This window comes from Plutella xylostella, chromosome 12 (assembly GCF_932276165.1).
Source record: "Plutella xylostella chromosome 12, ilPluXylo3.1, whole genome shotgun sequence".
In the NCBI taxonomy this organism is placed as follows: domain Eukaryota; kingdom Metazoa; phylum Arthropoda; class Insecta; order Lepidoptera; family Plutellidae; genus Plutella; species Plutella xylostella.
Genome location: NC_063992.1, coordinates 1,496,421 through 1,514,890, shown reverse-complemented (window position 1 = coordinate 1,514,890; position 18,470 = coordinate 1,496,421). Strand labels below are relative to the sequence as shown.

Here is an 18,470-nt window from a genome sequence, read left to right as displayed (position 1 = left end):
TTTATTATTCTATGGATTGTAAATTAAAAATCGTCATGAGATAATACCGGATTTGTCCTTCGGGTGGTTTATATTTACCTTGTAGGAATATTGCGTAGAACTGGGAAGACCCGATGCGATGAACGTTACGGTCGGGCTTTATACGAGTTCTCGAGTGGAGACACTGGAGACTATGTGAACAAACCAGCGTAGTATAATGGGACGCCCTCCACCGTTCTAGACAGATAATACGACAACCTAGCCTAGCACGGGGCGTAAGACGCGCAAGTCAAGGCGTGACATAAGTTTTGCGTCGAGAGTACAACGGAAAATTAACTACTTATTGTCACGTCTTGCGCCCTGTGCTATTCCTTCTGATAAGGATAGGTCTGGAAATGGGACAGGGCATTGAAGCGTTCTTTTCGCCTTCAGTTTATTATGGTGTACCTATATAATAAGAATCAAATTAAACTAGTTAGGTAACATGCTTATATGTTACATGGTGCTTAGGGTTTATTTTAATATCCACCATATTATTAAATTCCACAGTAGACATGTACTTACCTAACTATTTGAATAAGGTATAATTAACTACGTACTGTATGGAACTTCGTTCGTATCATTGTCATAATCTTTATTAAGTACCTACTTAATCCTTATTCGTCCCCTGCTGAACTGCTGCTCTGACTGTGACCGATTTCCCATGAGGCCCGCCGCGCCGGGCCTAGGGCGTAAGATATTAGGGAAATAAGTAACTCTTACTGCTTTTCATAGGTATTTGTCTTTTTAACGTGTCGCCCGTGACCTAAATAATTGTGTATACTTAAACCATTAACTTGAACTTAGAGAAAGAGCGGCTGGGAACTAGGCAGGGTGGCCAAGATTGTAAATCCGCCACTTCTGCTTAATATGGCCTTTGCCATTATCGTCTCTGCCAATGAGCGCCAAAATACTTACTTGTTACTCAGTTTCTTTTCGAACCCCATAATTGCATCCATTACCACCACAGTGTTAGTAGTTAGGTATGTTACCTCTATGCAACTTTGTATCGTAATTTGCGCCGATCGTGGTTCGATTCGAACCCAAAACCAAAACCTTGGTCTCCTATATTATTATTATTATTTAACTCTTTATTGTACAAATATTACAAATAAAAGTACAAAGGGTGGACTTAACGCTAAAAGCGAAGCTATATTATGAAGCTGTGTAAATTATGGACTAACGCAGAGCCACGGACACTGACTTTTTAGAAATTGTTCGTTGTTGTAGATATTGATGAGCAGTTGTACAAGTTGTACCAATAGACAGCAGACAGAACTCCTGGTTGGTTGGAACTTCTGAAACCTACTTACCAATTTCCGAAGAGTGTTAATTGAGGTCATACCTAGGTATTCTGCAGGTATCGGGTAGTTTTTCTATCTGCCACCCTGCCCTGCCTAATATGGTATTTAGTATCAATACCTATAGGCATTATTCTCTAGGTAAGTGTTATTTTGCTGGAAGGATGGATTAAGTACTAATATGGAATTACTTATTGGATTTGATGTTTGGTAGAGTATCGTAGGTAACCACATAAGCTAGACAGTATCACAGATCACAGTAGTACCTAACTAAATCAGTAAAATTATGCAATGTAAGAAGTAGTTTACTTAAGTACTTAGATACTTTATAGCATAGAATTTGCTCTTAATGTTGCACACCTACTTACCTGTATTTTATCTTATTCCTACATTATACCTACATACTTACCTAAGTACGTAGGTACTTAAATATAGTTAAACAACTTTCGTATACGCGAACACATTATAAAAGCATACAATAAACACCGACGCCCTGCTGGGTCACAGAGGTCTCGGAATATTTGGAAATTGTATTCAGTTAATGGAGCTCCGCTGTGAGTGCATTCCGCGCGGCGACGCCAGAGAGTCGCGCACCTACAGGCTACGGGGGGGACACTTATATCTATTGGAAAATGAACGGCCGAGAGTAGTCACGCAACCGGTACATAATGCAACGAGATAGAGTCGAGGTAAGCCAAGCAGTTAAGCTCCGCAACGCTGCGCTAACCACGACTGTATCTTATTGGATCAAGCGTACGGATTGCATGGCAGCGTTGGTTCGTTCGTTGGTTCAGTTTGTAGTGACCCCCGGGCCCCGGCACTCTCGGCGCGCCACTATCTCGCCGCATTCCTCCCGCAGTGGAAGCCGCGGCGCGCCCTGCGCGTGCCTTCGGTCCGAGCCTCACCGACCGACCCACGCCGCTCAGTCGTTCCCGCGCGCTCACGCCCGACGCTGCTCCGCGCCACGCCAAACAAACGCAATCGTGATCGAAGTTATGTGTAAATAAGTGCAGTGCTCTCAATGGATGCGGTTCGTGCGGATAGTGTTGACGTTAACTCTAGTGCATAGCGGCTGGATTTATATATTCATGGTAAGTTGTGTGGATTTCGACGGCAGTGTGGACGGCGCAGCGGGTGCGCGCGCTTTCACGATGCGGCCACTTTCATACGCATAGTTGGGATTCCTTGCGCCCGCGCCGGCCGCGGCGGCTCTGCGGCCGCTGACCTCGCGCTGCGCCCTTCCTCGCCACCACCAGCCTGCTCCAACCACCACCGACCGCTCGCACCATCGCCATCTGCTCTCGCTCCCGCCACTAATCAACACCAGATGTTTGGACCACATTCTTTGGCATTTCAAACCCAAGCATTAAGACCACAATACGGCAAGCATATTATACAACAGTTACATAATTAATAGGCTCTGGTTAAAACAATAAAAAGCAACGATTTAAAATCAAGTTGAACTGAATGTTCTCGCTCTATCGAAAGGCTCGAAACCGACAATTGTTTAGAAAGTTAAAACTGTTTCCCAAAGCAATGATAAAGTAGCTCGTTAATTCTTGGGTAATGAATGAACGACGTCAATTTCCGTTCAATGTTTAGTAACTCAAAACAAAATGAACTAAATTGAATTGGCCATTTAGGTAACAAAAAACGCGAGACGGAAATCAACAATATTATAAGCTGCAGAATTGATTGACTTTTATGAATCATAGGCTTAGAAATTAGATTTCATCGTTTTAAATGCAATAAGACTATATTAGAAATAAGCATATTTTTTCAGGTTTAGATGGGCCACCACAGGGCCTCAGGGTAACAAAATTGAAAATCAAGATCATAAGGATCAATGGCGATAGCTTGGATCAATAGATGGGTAGCATCTGAAATTGCTAAGAAACTCTAGTCTAAAAAACACGAAATATTGTTGAGAGCAGAGGCAAAAGTTTATGAGGTCCACCCACAACTACCTCGTCTCATCTCTGGATAGAACAGATGGAAAATATTTTTCCAATAGCTTTAAAGCCAACAATTCTCTCTAGAAAAACTTTTAAATGATAGCAGAGCTCTTGGGAAAAAGTTGCAAAGTATACATAGGCAGACAAACAACAGAGGTATGATATACAAAATATAGATATCATTAGAAATAAATAATCAGCAAAAAATGTGTTATCAGGAGGTAGGCAGTCCCTAATAAGCAATCTCAGACACGTCGCGTGTAGCGCTACATAGCAAATATCATGTTTCTATTAGTAAATAGAAACAGTATAGCTGATGCAGGCACCATATCAGTTGTGTGATAATGATTCATTAGTCAAACATTACGTAGCTAAATATGTTGGCCGCGACCGCATTCCACTGTGCTTGTGTAAACAAATCTAGGACGAGTGAATGACAAAGCAAAGTGGTAAATTATTGACTTTGTCCAGATAAGTGAGCTCGTAAGAACATCGTGTGAAATGAAAACTACACAAATACCCGACTGTTTAATTAAAAACGCACGTGATTGTGAAAAACAACACACTTTAAAGCAAACTATTTTAAAATTAAACAATGAAAAAAGAAGTTAAATAGTAAGTATTTGTAAGTCTTTAAATGATAAGACAAACACCTACTCAAACAGAAAGGAAATATTTAAAAGCGTTCTAACAAAACAAAATAACAACTAGATATAAATAGACATTTGTTTTGTTTGTAACAATGAATAACATAAAAGCGTTAAAAGGTGTAGCGAATAAATATTGCTTCGTTGACTATGATTACTCATAATCTGATGAACATCGATCAGAACATAAAGTAATGACCTCCAGAAATTCCTGGTGTGTTAGAGGTCGCATTTTTTCTGAATAAGTATTTGATATTGTAATAATAAGAACACAAAATTCTAATCGCAAAAAATATCAAAATACTAACTCTGATTTAAAAACTTGTACGTAGTTGTATGTAGTACGACATGGAATGTATCTAGTCACAAAACTATTAGATAAGCACTATGGAGATTATTGATCAAGATCACAGCAAGGTGAAGAGTTCATAATCTATACGCGGTGACCCAACAGACGTAACTACTACTCGACTCAAAAAGTAATAGCGAAAGACATAATTTATTATAGTCTATCAAAATTGAAACTATAAGGGGTCAATATTATGTAGGAATAGAGATAATAGTACCTACTTATCTAATTATAACGAATGTAACTATGCATTTTTATATCCTGGACCGTTAACCTTTACAATAATGTTTACACATAGCAAAGCTATGCAATGCCATGCGCTACGGTATTGCTGTCTGATAGGCATAAAATAAACATAATGTGAAAAATGCCTTCTTCAATATTATTATAAACTGAGAATAAAAGTAACTACGCCTGCAACCTGTTAAAGATTTTAAGAGACCTACCTTTTAACTGCTCTTTAAGCATGCACAAAAATCTATTATTGAATTTTATGCACAAAATCTAAATAAATAAGATTATTTTAGAACACAACGCAATTTATTTAACCAAAATGTAATCTCCAATATTAGATGGCAGCGAAGAAGATAGATAGTTATCCAATCTAAATGTATAGGTAAAGTATATAATAACACTTAGGTATAATAAGTTATAATTGTAAGATCCGATTCTGCGAATATAATTAAGGTGAACTAGCTAACGATTATTTACTAATTAACTCCTAATTAATTAATGACTGAAATTCATAATTACTAGCAAACATTCTATCAAAATTTGGAGGGTTGGTACATGATTTATCAGATTTTCAGGATTTATCATGTTTTCATTCACTACCACAGCGATGAAATATGAATTCAAAAGAAGTCATTGGAACATCTCACGAGATCATCTCTCTATTAACACTCTACCAGCACCGCATTTTTTAATCTTTTGTTATTTATTAACGACGCTCAGTTACTAAACGTATCTACTATTTGGGGTGGTGTACCGACTATCGATAGATTTTTCCATCAGCCCTTAGGGCTAGTCTAGCAAACTTGTGCTGGGGGAAGATATGCCTTGAAGAAGTTACTTTGAAATGCACACGGTTGTTTGTTATACTTCAAAGCGCGAACAAACTTCCCATGCATCCTATTCCATAGTGCAGAAACGGGTCGTTTGGCCTGCTCCACCGATTTAAACTGTCTCACTGGTACTGCTTATGAGATGAGCCATGCTCTAGGATTCTAAAAATCAGAGCTACCTTTCCTTCATTGGAAGCAGACCCGTGCCACTTACTTCAGCTTGTAAGGCTTGCTTTCCATTGTTTTATGTGTCTGTTATAGGCTGTAACAATCAGTGATAGTTAAACTTTATTGACTATACTTATAGAAACTGTAGATAGACCTAGTTGAGTAAGCAGGCTTTAATTCTACCTGATTCTATCCATATGAATTCAAGTAAGTACTTACCTGTAATTCTGTAATAAACCTCTTTAATTATTTCACTGTAATAAGTATATAAATCTTATCTTTACACGTGCGGAATATTTCTCGTTTATATCATGCAAGAAAAGAAAACTCCTGCGACATTTTCCAAAATATTTCACTACGATGTATTGTAATGATCTTTAATCATCGTCAAAAATTTATATGTGACTTAAATTTTTTTTAATCCTTTGAGATTCGTCTGGTAGGATATTTTGATATTTAGCAATCGATTTGGTACTTTTAGGTATGGGTTCCTTAAAGTTAATCTAATCATCGTGTTTATGTTAATCATGTCTAATAAAGAAACTCCGAGAATTTATAAAAACGTCACCTGTAGCAAATAATTATCGTGTTATGATTATCGGGTAGCAATATTCGGTGGAGTGAAATTAGTCGTTTGTTTCTTGCAAGCCTTTAATTTAGTTCCATCCTAACTAATATTATAAATGCGAAAGTAACTGTGTCTGTCTGTCTGTCTGTCTGTTACTCTTTCACGCCAAAACTACTGAACGGATTTGAATGAAATTTGGTATACATACGGTCTAGACCCTGGGAAAGAACATAGGGTACTTTTTATCCCGGAATTCCCACGGGAAATTTTTTTAAGGCAAAGCGAAGCGCGCGGGGACAGCTAGTATACTATAATTCTCACAAGTTAATCGTCATATCCATCTCTACTTCTTCTGCAAAAGGTACAGTCTCTGTAGGCAGCATTATCATTATCACATTTTTATAATTTCCTAATAGTTGCAATATATTGATATCGATATAATTCTTAATTTTTGCTTCGTAACAGTTAATTTTGAATGCAAGTATAGGGAGTTCTTATTGCTTAGTATTATGATCCACATAAATATAATATGTAGAGCTTTTTGGTTAAAGCGATCTATTTAAATGATTTACACTGTGTAACATTACATATGCTGAGCCTTCTACGCTACACAGCATGTTATTCTTTAACTGTTACTCAGCCTTGCTCACATAAATGATAAAAACATTTTAATAAAAAAGTTTCTGCTAATTTATTACATTAGTTCTTTGGAGACAATTTACTAGTGTTTTATTGATCTCCACCTTCAGAATTTGATACTTAAAATAGATTTATAAGTAGACAGATTAGTTAGTTTTGCTCTATCTTAAAAACTCTACCTTATAGAAATATACATATGAGAAATTAACAAAACTTAGAAAGACTCAAGTGAAAATTTAGTTCGAGCTTTAAAAAAACCCTTTAGACCTTTAGATCATCACGGCGGATTTAATACATTCAAAATATGTTTACGGAAGCCGTCCAAACGAGAATCAAATGTGGAATCAATTCGAATATGTAGTAAAATTATAGAGGAACCCGTTCGGAAATTCCATCAGATGTGGACCTTACAAATTGAGAAGTGTCAAAGTGGCTGGCGAGACGTCGAAAAATGGAGGCAGAGACAGCGGAGGTAGGTATGCGGGGACGCGAGATCTGGCCGGGGGAGGGGCGCTCGGCATCCGAAGGTCGTCCGCATTCCTCGCGCCGGCCGCTGCTACCGCGCTTACGTAGCGCCCCGCCGCCCGCGCCCCGCGCCGCACCCCGCGCCCCGCGCGACCGGTCCGCCCCTCCCGCTGCGCCTGCGCGCCATCACAAACTATCGCGCATTTACTAAAACAAAAACTGGGCAAGTGCAAGTCGCTCTGGCGCAATCCGTGTTCCGTACCACGAGCCGCGATAGGTTTATGAAATCCTTGCAACCTTTTTCGGACAAGGCTACTTCTAGTAGCCCCTAAATGCTTTGGCTAATGCATGATAAGATTAATAAGGAAGGGTATAACGTAACAAGTACCGATTCGGTTTGAAACATTCCAGTACGGAACACTAAAAACATGTTGTTATCAAGAAACGAAGAACCACAGAGGTACCGGATGGGATGAAATTTATTCGTGTCTAGTTTTTGGAATGCTTTGAAGAATGCTCGGATCAGAACTCGTAATACAAGTTTTTATTCTAACTGAGAATGTTTTAAGAAATTACGTTGACCGTTTTAAGACATGCCTCAGCCTAAGTATTTTTTGTATCTAGGCACTCGGTAAAGTGTGTGTCTAAACCTTTACATTTAACCATCTTGCATAATATTAGAGTCTAGATTCCAAGACCAACAATAAGACATGTCAATGGTAGTACGTTTATCCCTAGAATCTTTACAAGAAATAAGCAGAGGTCTACATATGATTGAAGCATAGTAAATTAAATAAAAAAACAAGTTATTAAGTTAGGTATATTCATCATCATCACGACCCATTACGTCCCCACTGCTGGGGCACGGGTCTCCTTCCAATGAAGGAAGGGTTTAGGCCTAGTCCACCACGCTGGCCAAGTGCGGGTTGGTGGACCCCAACACAAGCAAGCTTGTGCTGAGAGAGTTGTCGGGTAAGTGGGCAACCCGACTGTTAGGTATATTACCTATAACGAAAATATAAGTTCAGCATTTCAAGAGTAGAGGCTAAAACAGGACGCATTTTTAAAACTGGTAGTGGCATGGTAGCAAAAACATCCGAGGCAAAGCTCATAATTTTTGCCTTTACCCAATTAGCCTTCAGTGACAAATACTCCGGTACCTATTTGGCACAAAAAAGTCAACGGGTTTACTCATTGGCCATTGATTTTAATTGCAATGAGTTAATTTCGTTATTAATGTGATAAATATTCAAATTCAAAAGTTTAGAAATACCGTGGAATCGTCGAATATAATAAGAGCCGGCCGCATAAAAGGAACAATGTGAACCTTAAAGGTCGCAGGTAGCTAAAGGAGATTCTGTATGGAAAAAAGAGAGTAAAAAAAGTTATGGAATGCACAGATGGCACGGGTCTGGGACTCCGGACATTCTTGCGCTTGCGCCGATCTGTATAGAGGAAGTTATTGTGTATAGCTAACAGCTAGCTATCTCGACAAATAGCAACCTATCATGTAACTAGAAGCTCCAAATGTGGATCATTCTATCAATAAAAAAGTTGTCAATCTAGCTTACCGATGCAGGATGTAAATGAATGTAAAATATTGAACATAAAAATTCGTTCTGCTTGTAGAACAAAATGTAGGTGATATCTCCGCAATTTGCTCATGTAACTTGTTCGAAATGAATAATATTAAAATAAAATTGTGTCAACGTTATGCCCGTTTTAAATGATTCGGAATGTGTAGCTAGCTAGAGCGGTCTCTACGAAATCAATAATGATGTTTTAGAGGATTTAAGAAACTAAACATAGCATTAGGCTCCATTGAGAAAAACGAATATTTTCTGGATGGCTCTTCATGAAAATTATGCATCCAAATATATTAAATATATAACTATAGGGACTTGTATTTATTACAATAATAAGGAACATGGAAAAACGCAGTCTCTGCAGTAGGTAATGTATGGAAACTTTGGAAAGTGCACGAATCCTAACGGCGACGATACTAACTTTGCAGACTACTTTAAGGAAACCCAACTCTACAACGATATTGGATTGTTTCTGTTGTGATACCTAAATTTAAAAGAAAAGTGAAACCTTATAGCCGACTCCTAAAAAAATTAAAACAATACGTAACACGTTAACTCGTCCTATTCTGGTAATCACATACGATTCCGGTAATCACGAACGGTAGAGCTTTTTAAAATTAATTGCCAATCTTAGTGGTGGTGGTGATTGATTCTTGGTCCCAACACAAACATGAATCTTCACCAAGATAAATCTTGAATGCCATTCTAGCTGAGACTTTGCCCCTTCCAACATATCCCGCTAATAACACATACACTCCTCTTCAAACAAAGACTATATCTCAACCCCGAAAATATTTCAACGTGTAATCATTGTCCGCAGGTGGGGTAAACGTGGTCTCGAGATGCGACATGCGTGCTCTGTGTTCGGTTCGCGGGACGCTGGGCGTCGAGGCCACGACGCTCGGAGCCGGCGCGCGGCTGGTGGCCCTGAGGGTGCCGGCCCAGCAGCCCCTCCATCTGGTGGTCGAAGCCAAGGCCAGGGTCAGAGAACTCCGGGCCCTCGCCAATGCCCATGCACAGTTACAAGGCATGACCGACACAGAACTCTTCGGCTTGGCCGTCATGCAAAGTGAGTAGACTATACCTAAGTGACAAACACATAGATATAGACTGTCGCTGTAGACGCATCGAAACAATGCGTAGCCTTGACTCTATGACTATTGTGCTTGGCTATCATTATTTTCTTTATCTATTGTTCTCGGGTGTGCCCACGTATGACAAACGCAAATGGTCTGGCGGACGCTGTTCGTGATTGTAATGTGGTGTCGTATTTTTATTTCAGATGGAGAATATTGGTTCGTGGATTTAGACAGCAAACTATCTAAATATGCGCCAAAGAGCTGGAGATCGTCTCATACTCATGTAAGTTATAAAAATCAATAGTTTTCATATCCAAATTCTGATTGACTTTTAGTAAGATTGCATTTTGACTTTATTTTCAACAACAACGCTGTATGCTTATGAGCTTTTGTTATTCTGCAGGGACTGGACGCCAACGGGAAACCCCTACTAGAACTCCATCTAGTGGTCCAGTTTCACGTGGAGAGTCCACTACTGCTGCATGACGACGTGGGCCGCCACTACTACTTCCTCCAGCTCAGGCTGAACGTGCGGCACCGAGACGCTCTCCCAGCCGAGGTCTTGCTCCTCCTGACAGGCCTGGCACTACAGGCCGAATACGGAGATGCCGAGACCTATGAAGACAGAGACTACTTCAATGTGGACGATTACGCACCCCCCTCCCTCACGGGAGACTGGGTCTCCGCAGCCATGCGCGCCTGCCATAGAGAACACAAGGGACTCTCGAAGGCAGACGCCGAAATGCGATTCATCCGCGAAGTCTGCTTCCTACAAGACACCATCAATTCACACAGATACCGACTGAAACAATCCAAGACCGAACCGGAGCCTGGCACGGTCTGGCTACTAGTCACAGCAAAAGGCATCAAAATTCTGCCCAACAATGGACCCGTGTCGACGTTCATCTGGAGCTCTATCGGTAAACTAAGTTTTGATAGGAAGAAATTCGAAATCAGAACCGAAGAAGGAAAGATAACGCTGTATTCTTCAAGTGATGATAAGTGTAAATATCTGTTTGCGTTGTGCAAAGAAACACATCAATTTTCAATGAAGATTGCACCTAAACTGAACGAGATATTACTGAAAGAGGAGGAAGAACAAAAAAGTTGCTTCGGATACACAAAATCACTTAACATTCAGTATAGCCAAAATAAAAGCGAGCAGAGAATATCAGTGATTTCTACTACCAGCTCCAATACTACGTCAGGAATCGTCAGTGATAGAGTACAATCGGAAGACGAACTTGAAATAATGATTGACACTCCTCCAGCACCTTCCACTGAAAGTTTGGCCTTTGCTCACTTACTCGACACCAGCAACTCATACTTAGTCCAAAAGAGCCCTCTGACAAAAACATCTTCGTTGCAATTAGGAAAAACGCAAAGTAGAGCACGTGTCAGTAAAAACAAAGATGACACCGTTTCGGACAGTTTTAACATTGCGTGCGGTTCCACGGATGTGGCACAGAAGTCAAGTCAAATGGATGAAAGTGTTTCACTGCCCGATCAAAATGCCACTGAGAATTCAAACAGCAGTCCGGTCTCTAATAAATTCAAATGCACAGGATCGCAATGTTCATCGTCTTGCAGCACAGTTATAATGGCTCGAGCGGGACTCAGTACGCTTAGCAGAGCATCTGATGCAAGCAGTTTAGAACTAGGCTTTAGTCACACGGCACAGAACTCAATGCTTAGTGACAACAGTACTGTGGGAATTGAAACTGAATATCCTCAAGACACAGCATCAGCATTGTATGACGGCCTCGGCCAACCAGCTACGATTGCTGCCTCTAGTGAGACCAGTGGAGTATATACTATGGGCAGTTCAGAAGTAACTACTGAATCCAAGATGGAACTTGCTTCGGAAGACAGCCGGACAGATTACAACGAGTCACATTATGGCGAATACAAGCCCGCAAAGGAAAACGACTTGGCTGACATAGATAGTGTTTCATCGATATTGAAAAGCAAATCAGAAAGAGTAGCCAAAATAAATGGTGCGCTTAGGATTCAATCAAAGCGTCATTTGGGCAGCAGTGATTGTGTCGACGGAGCAACACCCTTCCACATACAGGAAAATGATAGCAAAGAGAGTGCGTTTAGAGAAAGGACTAATTCAAGTGTAAGTGCCGTTTCGTTTCACGGTGACGGTAGTGACCCGACGGACAATAAGCATAATCTGCTAAGTGCAAGTGAACTCAGTGATCTAATTGTAGGTCGAGGAGTCTACCCTAAGCGCCAGTCAGTGAGCGACACCCTCGACTCAGTATCGGATTATGTGCGACTGCCTCTGCCGTTTTCTGGTGACAGTTACATTCAGGGACATGAGGACACGGCACCTTCCGATGACAATAACCCCGAGGGGTCCTTCTTTGACCGACCACCTACACCACCAGCAAGGACAGACAGTCGGAAAGTGCTCAACTTGTCTTTACCGAACATTCTAGATATCGGGGAGAGTGAGATATTAAACCCCAGATTTCCTAACAAACCACCACCACCCTACGAGTACAATCACAAGACTGTCCCATCGACTGTCTCTTCGCCGATGAAAGCCCCGCCAGCCTACCCTGGCCCGACCACCCCTACAACAACTAAACTACTAGAAAAGGAGGAAGTAACTGCTCGCGTTGTTACGTCAAAACCAATGATAACAATCCTTAAAGCAGAGGCAGGAGAAGTCGGAGGGTCGAGTGAAAGAACTTTTGCGAGTCCAATGGTTTTAGAACATCGGTTCCAGAAGTCAAAAAGACATCAGGCGTCTAGTCGCAGAGCTGATCGATCTAAATTGGCTCAGGGGATGGTGAGTCAGAGCCTCTCGCCATCTCGGGAACTGCCGACACGGGTGGACTCAAATGTTCTGGTGGCGATGATGAAGCTGCCTCCCCCTCCCCCGCCGCGGCGCTCCCGCCTGCCCCCGCCGCCGCCCGCCTCACGCCTGCCGCCCCCGCCGCCACCGCACAACCCCATGTTCCACCAACAACTGTACAGCGATGTCGACTACGTATACTATCCGATGCAGGACCCGGCAATATCGCAACAAAACTACCTTGATCACAAACTTACAGAATCTCGAGTTTCCAACATGCACAAGAGTCATGTACAGTACAGGAGTACGCCGTTCTTATCGACGACACTTTCAACATCGTCGATGTACGGATCCATACAGAATCTGTCCGACTCATACGTGCAGCTACCAGGAAACCGGACCAGCTTGTACTCATTGAACAGTCGGACTTCATCGGTGAGCAACCATTCTATGCACATGGACCGGCCTCTGATAGCATCGAGGATTCCAGAAGCCTCGTTTTTCCCGCGAACAAAGTCCGATGAAAACATACTGAATGCCAGGGACCCGCCACCGATGACGTCGATGAGGTCGAGGCGAATGCCGCCGCCGCCTCCGCCGCCGTACGAACACAAGAAGAAACTCCCCTCGCATTTGCGAGACGTCAAGCTGCCAAGCTCCAGCTTAGAAGTGAACAGTGACCACAGTGGTAAAGTGAAAGACGCTAATTGTGATTTAGACATAAAGACTCTCAGAGAAAAGAGCAAGAACTTGGACCTTCCCTTAATAGCAGCTCTCTGTAACGACCGGTCGTTACTAAAGCAGACGAAAGCGTTCGGTGCTTCCAAAACTAGTAAGCAGACAGGTGACTGTGATAGTGAAAACAAAGTGAGTGCTAAGTCTATTCCAAACACCACCGATAACTTAGATGTTAAGATTAAGCAAGATTGTAGTCTGAAGCAGGTAGCGCCCGATGCTCTTGGGAAGAAGCTGTTGATCAGAAACCCGAAGGATAAGCTCCCGGCACTGCCTGGCTCAGACCCGCACACTCCTCGGGCCATGTCCAACACTTACGTGATGCATCCGTCGAGCGTCGCCAAAACTAAAAGAGTACATCCTAGTTCATGACCATTGCCTCATTTAGATATTAGTCTTCACTTTGTATCTATTCTTCCAACACTATGTGCTTCCATAAGAATCTCCCTTTGCGCCATAATATAGTGTAGTCAAGCAAGACTGAGCTTTATACCTGCAACAGTAAATATATTATGTTATGTACTGGTAAATACATTCCAAAACAAAACTTGACATTCCACACACTCATAGAATCCAGGACATTTGGCACAAAAGCCAGTTTAGCTAACCTCTGCGCCATCGGTCATCATATTCCATGTATGAATAGCAAAAATTTTACTTACCATCATATTCGTTCAATAAATGGTCACGATGTGTGATGTTAAAATCATAAAAATATTACAGCGTTAGTTAGCGACTTCATGTTTTGACTGTGTATGTGTATGTATGCATGCAATTCTTTCTTTTTTTTCGATTAGGTATTTTGTTGCCCATTATTGGTCTTGTGTGCCATAATTTGTTTCAAATTATGAATTATGTTTTTGGCTACGAGTAGATGCAACTCCTGTTACAATAGTAATTATTATTTCATTCTTTATTGCACGCTAAATAAATATGTATAAGTGTACAAAGGGTGGACTTAATGCTATAAGCATTTTCTACTAGTCCACCCACCTACAGGAAACTTATGTAGGTACAATCAATCCATCACGCCACTGTTGGTAGGTTTAAAAATATTTCAGTCATTGTTAATTCAGTTAATTCCTACCTAACCTTAAGTTTCTCAAAGAATCAATGTATGTAGCTTTTTAAGTCAATAAATGACTGAAAAAGATCGTGTGATTAAAACTTTTTGCACTTGTTTCACACTTATATTGAACTCTTTAAGAAACGTGAGGATAGCATTGAGTTGGTAGTTGCTTGTAAGTGGAATATTGTAAGCCATATGGGTGCATAATGGCAGGACAGATTTATAAATTAAATACTCGCTCTATTTAAGAATAATGTAAGAAAAATTGTGATTTAACTAAAATACAAGTCATTGCTCAATCATAGTAAATGATAATGATAATAATATCTGCAACTATTTATTTTGTTTACGGCCATCGTGTGTATATAATTTAACTAGGTTAAACATTCACAAAGTACATATTGTTTCAACTGTGTACAAATGTAAATAATTTACATTAAAAAATCGCAATATAAAACATGTGTTTGATTTTTCAACTACTAAGTAGGTAAGTACAATCTTTGGTAAATTAAGGAATAAAATACTGACAAACATCTTTGGGAAGTATTATCTAATTAGCTCTACATTTTTGGTTAGAAGTAGGTACGGTTGCTCCCTAAATACCGTACCGTATAATACAATAATTAAAAACATAATTAAAAAACTTAATACTTACATTACTACAAATCATATAACAAATGAAAATACATTTTGAGATTCTGTTAAGAAATATCGTGGTTATACGTATCAAAACCTATAAGTACATCAAATACCAATGAAGATTCTTCAATATGGCAGCCATCCAATAGCATAGATAGGTAAAACTATTATCCTTACGATTAAATAATACCTACTTAGGGCTTCGTTTCTAAAACTCTGCACCTAATGATTGAGATTGTAAGTTTAAATGAGGTTCTCTCCTACATAGCAATCTTGACCGCTAGTCCTCAAATTTTTGTTACAACAGTTGGATTTTATGATAAAAAGAGGCATGAATTTTTACTGACGAGATACAATAAAAACAAATCAGAGAAGACCAGCGCTCAAGAAACGCTCTAATGGCTACGATAGGATTCAAACGTCAATTACTTTTCCAGTTTCAATATAACACCGGAATTCGGAAGAAAAGTGATCTTTTCGAAGTAAAGAACCTGCCCGATGAGGCTGGTGTTAGTACCGGCGATCACTGTTCCCCCATAGAACATCGTGGAAAGGTCAGTAGTTATCGACGAGTTCCCCAGATTCCCGACAAACACGCAAGTATTCCTTCTGGGAAACCAACGCTCGACCACCACGAGGTCATTCTCCGTTTGCCGCACCTCCGCATTCTTGAATATATTCCCTTCTTTAAATATTCCGTTCAGGTAAATAGTCGGAGTGTTCAGTCTGACTTTGGTGAGACTCTTTATTATTTCCAGGTAGTGGTAGTTGGGGTCTAAGGAAGACTTGGAGTTCCATGATAGTACTTTCCCGCTGTTCTCTTTATCGTCTATTCCCGGAAACATCATTGGCGGGACGTTATGCACATGCTTGTGCTCGTGGAAGTCGTGCTCAACGTCTTTGGAAGATATTCCTCCGAGGCCTATTTCGTCACCGTAAAACATATTGATGGTGCCAGGAAGGGAGAATTGAAGGACTCGCAAAACCAGAGTGTTGTTCATTTGTTTACTGGCAATCCTCTCACTGTCGATGTCCCCAATGTTCCATAGAACCCACGGGTAATGAGGCTTGGACCACAGAGGCCCAGAAAGAACTTCGTCTATCCGGTTCTTCACATGAGTTATGTCGTTATTTAGGTGTAAAGGGACATCGATTAAATCAACCCTCGATAGCAGGATGTGGAGTGAGTCTCCTTTAGCTTTTTGCAGAGCTGCTTCACTGGCTATGAATATTTTGCCGGCGCCAATCATCTGTTTCCAGATTTGAAGGGTGCTGCCGAAGTTTACGTCGTCAACGAACTTTTCAAGGTTTTTCAGATAAAACCCATCGACGTTTTGGACCTTAGACCAGTACGCTATGGCGTCCGAGGTCGGGTCGAAGTAGTCTAGAACTGTGCCGTTCGAAGTGAGTATTGTGTGAGAGACATTCAAGTTTCGCGAGAACACTGGCGTAGCTATTGAGATGACAGGTATGTCTATAACAACAAACATGTTCCTGCTGTGTGCTGCACCTACAAGGTTTTTGAAGTCCTTGTCGGTTCCAATGCTTCTATCAATCCTGATCAAGGAGGTTGTGTTGTAATAATGATCAGGATAGTTGGAAGCCTCAAAGATGTAGTTGAGTCTGATGGCTGATGCCCCAAGCTCCTCTATGTAGTCAAGTTTCTTTATGATTCCTTTCAAGTCTCCAATTCCATCATTGTTGGAATCCTTGAAGCTGGCTGGGAATATTTCGTAGATTACCTTCCCTTGGTACCAGGGGAGGTCAGGGTTGCAGGAGGTTGGTATGGTAACAATCATAGCGATGATGGCGCCGAGACAGGCTATGAGGCCAGAGAGAACAATCCAAAGGAGTACCTTTCTGATGACAGCCCAGTTCCAGTTGATGAAGCCAGGGAGTTTCCGGTTGCCAACATTGAGGTTGCCGTTGAGTTTGCAGTCCTCCACCTGTTCATAAAATACAACTATTTTATGGTAATCTATCAAATATTTTATGGTATGGCTTCAAGGTGAGAATAATTATAGGTTAAGTGAGTATTTAATTGAGTGCCATAGAAATAGTAAAGTAAAATATTGTGAATCATGAATGAATTGATGAAAATATGTACAGCATATTTTATATTTAGATCAGTCTGTTTCCACATAAGTATTTATTATTGTCATCTACAGTATAGCACATAGGTTAATCCTTGGGGCCTTGAAGCATCCCAGAGCAAAAGGGAATCAAATAGGGATAGGTAATCAGTCACACACTTAATCACATAGTACACTAAATACTGACCTGGTTCAGGATATGGTCTCCGTTCTTGCTCAGGGTCTGATACTCCAGCATGCTGATGTTGTTGATGAGTTGAGCGCTGACAGGGTCCTGCACCACCGAGTTTGAGTCCGCTGACGAGCTGGAGTCTCCCGCTGATGTATCTGGAATATTATTGTATGTATGATATGGTAACTATTCTATTTTTTAATAGTTCAAGTGCCTGCACCTGTAATGGACCTTTGTGGACAGGTTTATATACTAGTGTTGTAGTGTTGAGTTTACCATTGTACACAACTACTTTGTGAGAAATAAATAGGACCTTTTGTAATCATAATCAAATTGAGGGTGAAATAATAACCGTTAATTGTCAATTATGATTATTAATTGTTTAGTAAGTTCAAAAGATCTACTTGTTTACATAAAAAACATGAAAACAATCTAATTTAAAAATTCATAACATTATCTGTCTCCAACATGAGCCAGTCATTACAACTCCTAACTACAGCTAATTGGCTCCAATAAAACACATACCAATATTCTTAAGGTCACTGGTCTCATCATTGAGCGTTAGGAATGCGGCGTCGGTCATCTGATCCGACAGAGGGTGTTGGAAGTCCAGGGCAGTGGGGCTGGGGGTCGTCGGCAGCAGCAGGCATGTTGAGGACTTTACGCCGCGTAAATAGTCCAAGGTCTCCAGATCTGTCCCGCTATTGTTGTTATCCGGCCCCTCTAACTCTGGTACCAATTCACTCATTTTGAAACACTATTGATTTAACATTTACGAAGGGAAATATAGGTGTTTTGTGTACAATTTCCGTGTGGTATTAATTGTAATTTGGTACTTTTCAAGAAGTTCACATGCAATCCGAATCAAATAATCTATTTTCGGAAAAATTGGCCAGAATTTCAGGAATTTATTTTGTTTTTTTCCTGACACTGACAGTAGTAGCTGTCACTGTCAATACGAGCTCTTCTGTCACTGACCTGTCACTGAATGGACTAGCTCAGAATAATAAACCTATTAACATAACGGCATAGACAGTAGGGTCATAACCAGAGATATATGTCAACCAGGTCATAACTCAGAAACGCTCGCTCAGAAAACTCGCTTTGCTAGGAT

The 18,470-nt window shown here is 40.7% G+C and overlaps 2 protein-coding genes across 2 annotated transcripts; one reads left to right on the top strand and one right to left on the bottom strand.

The window, feature by feature from the left end:
- The first annotated feature begins 2,086 nt into the window (after nucleotides 1-2,086).
- LOC105385810 (protein expanded) lies at nucleotides 2,087-14,909 on the top strand. The gene is made up of 4 exons (XM_011556252.3): nucleotides 2,087-2,410; nucleotides 9,581-9,829; nucleotides 10,043-10,122; nucleotides 10,243-14,909. Exons 2-4 carry the CDS (start codon nucleotides 9,610-9,612, stop codon nucleotides 13,753-13,755), a joined length of 3,813 nt encoding a protein of 1,270 aa, XP_011554554.3. The 5' UTR covers nucleotides 2,087-2,410; nucleotides 9,581-9,609; the 3' UTR covers nucleotides 13,756-14,909.
- LOC105385811 (4F2 cell-surface antigen heavy chain) lies at nucleotides 14,776-18,301 on the bottom strand. Its single transcript, XM_038119034.2, has 3 exons — nucleotides 17,882-18,301; nucleotides 17,372-17,511; nucleotides 14,776-17,037 (listed from the first exon to the last, which is right to left on the bottom strand). Exons 1-3 carry the CDS (start codon nucleotides 18,102-18,104, stop codon nucleotides 15,517-15,519), a joined length of 1,884 nt encoding a protein of 627 aa, XP_037974962.2. The 5' UTR covers nucleotides 18,105-18,301; the 3' UTR covers nucleotides 14,776-15,516.
- Between the last annotated feature and the right edge of the window lie 169 nt (nucleotides 18,302-18,470).

Excerpts from the sequence above, each read along its gene's own strand:
- LOC105385810 (XM_011556252.3), top strand. The coding sequence starts at position 9,610 with ATGCGTGCTCTGTGTTCGGTTCGCGGGACGCTGGGCGTCGAGGCCACG. Across the intron at positions 9,830-10,042 it reads CGGCTTGGCCGTCATGCAAA|ATGGAGAATATTGGTTCGTG; the intron begins GTGAGTAGACTA and ends TTTTTATTTCAG. Across the intron at positions 10,123-10,242 it reads GGAGATCGTCTCATACTCAT|GGACTGGACGCCAACGGGAA; the intron begins GTAAGTTATAAA and ends GTTATTCTGCAG.
- LOC105385811 (XM_038119034.2), bottom strand. The coding sequence starts at position 18,104 with ATGAGTGAATTGGTACCAGAGTTAGAGGGGCCGGATAACAACAATAGC. Across the intron at positions 17,512-17,881 it reads CAGTGACCTTAAGAATATTG|ATACATCAGCGGGAGACTCC; the intron begins GTATGTGTTTTA and ends ATAATATTCCAG. Across the intron at positions 17,038-17,371 it reads GAGACCATATCCTGAACCAG|GTGGAGGACTGCAAACTCAA; the intron begins GTCAGTATTTAG and ends TTTTATGAACAG.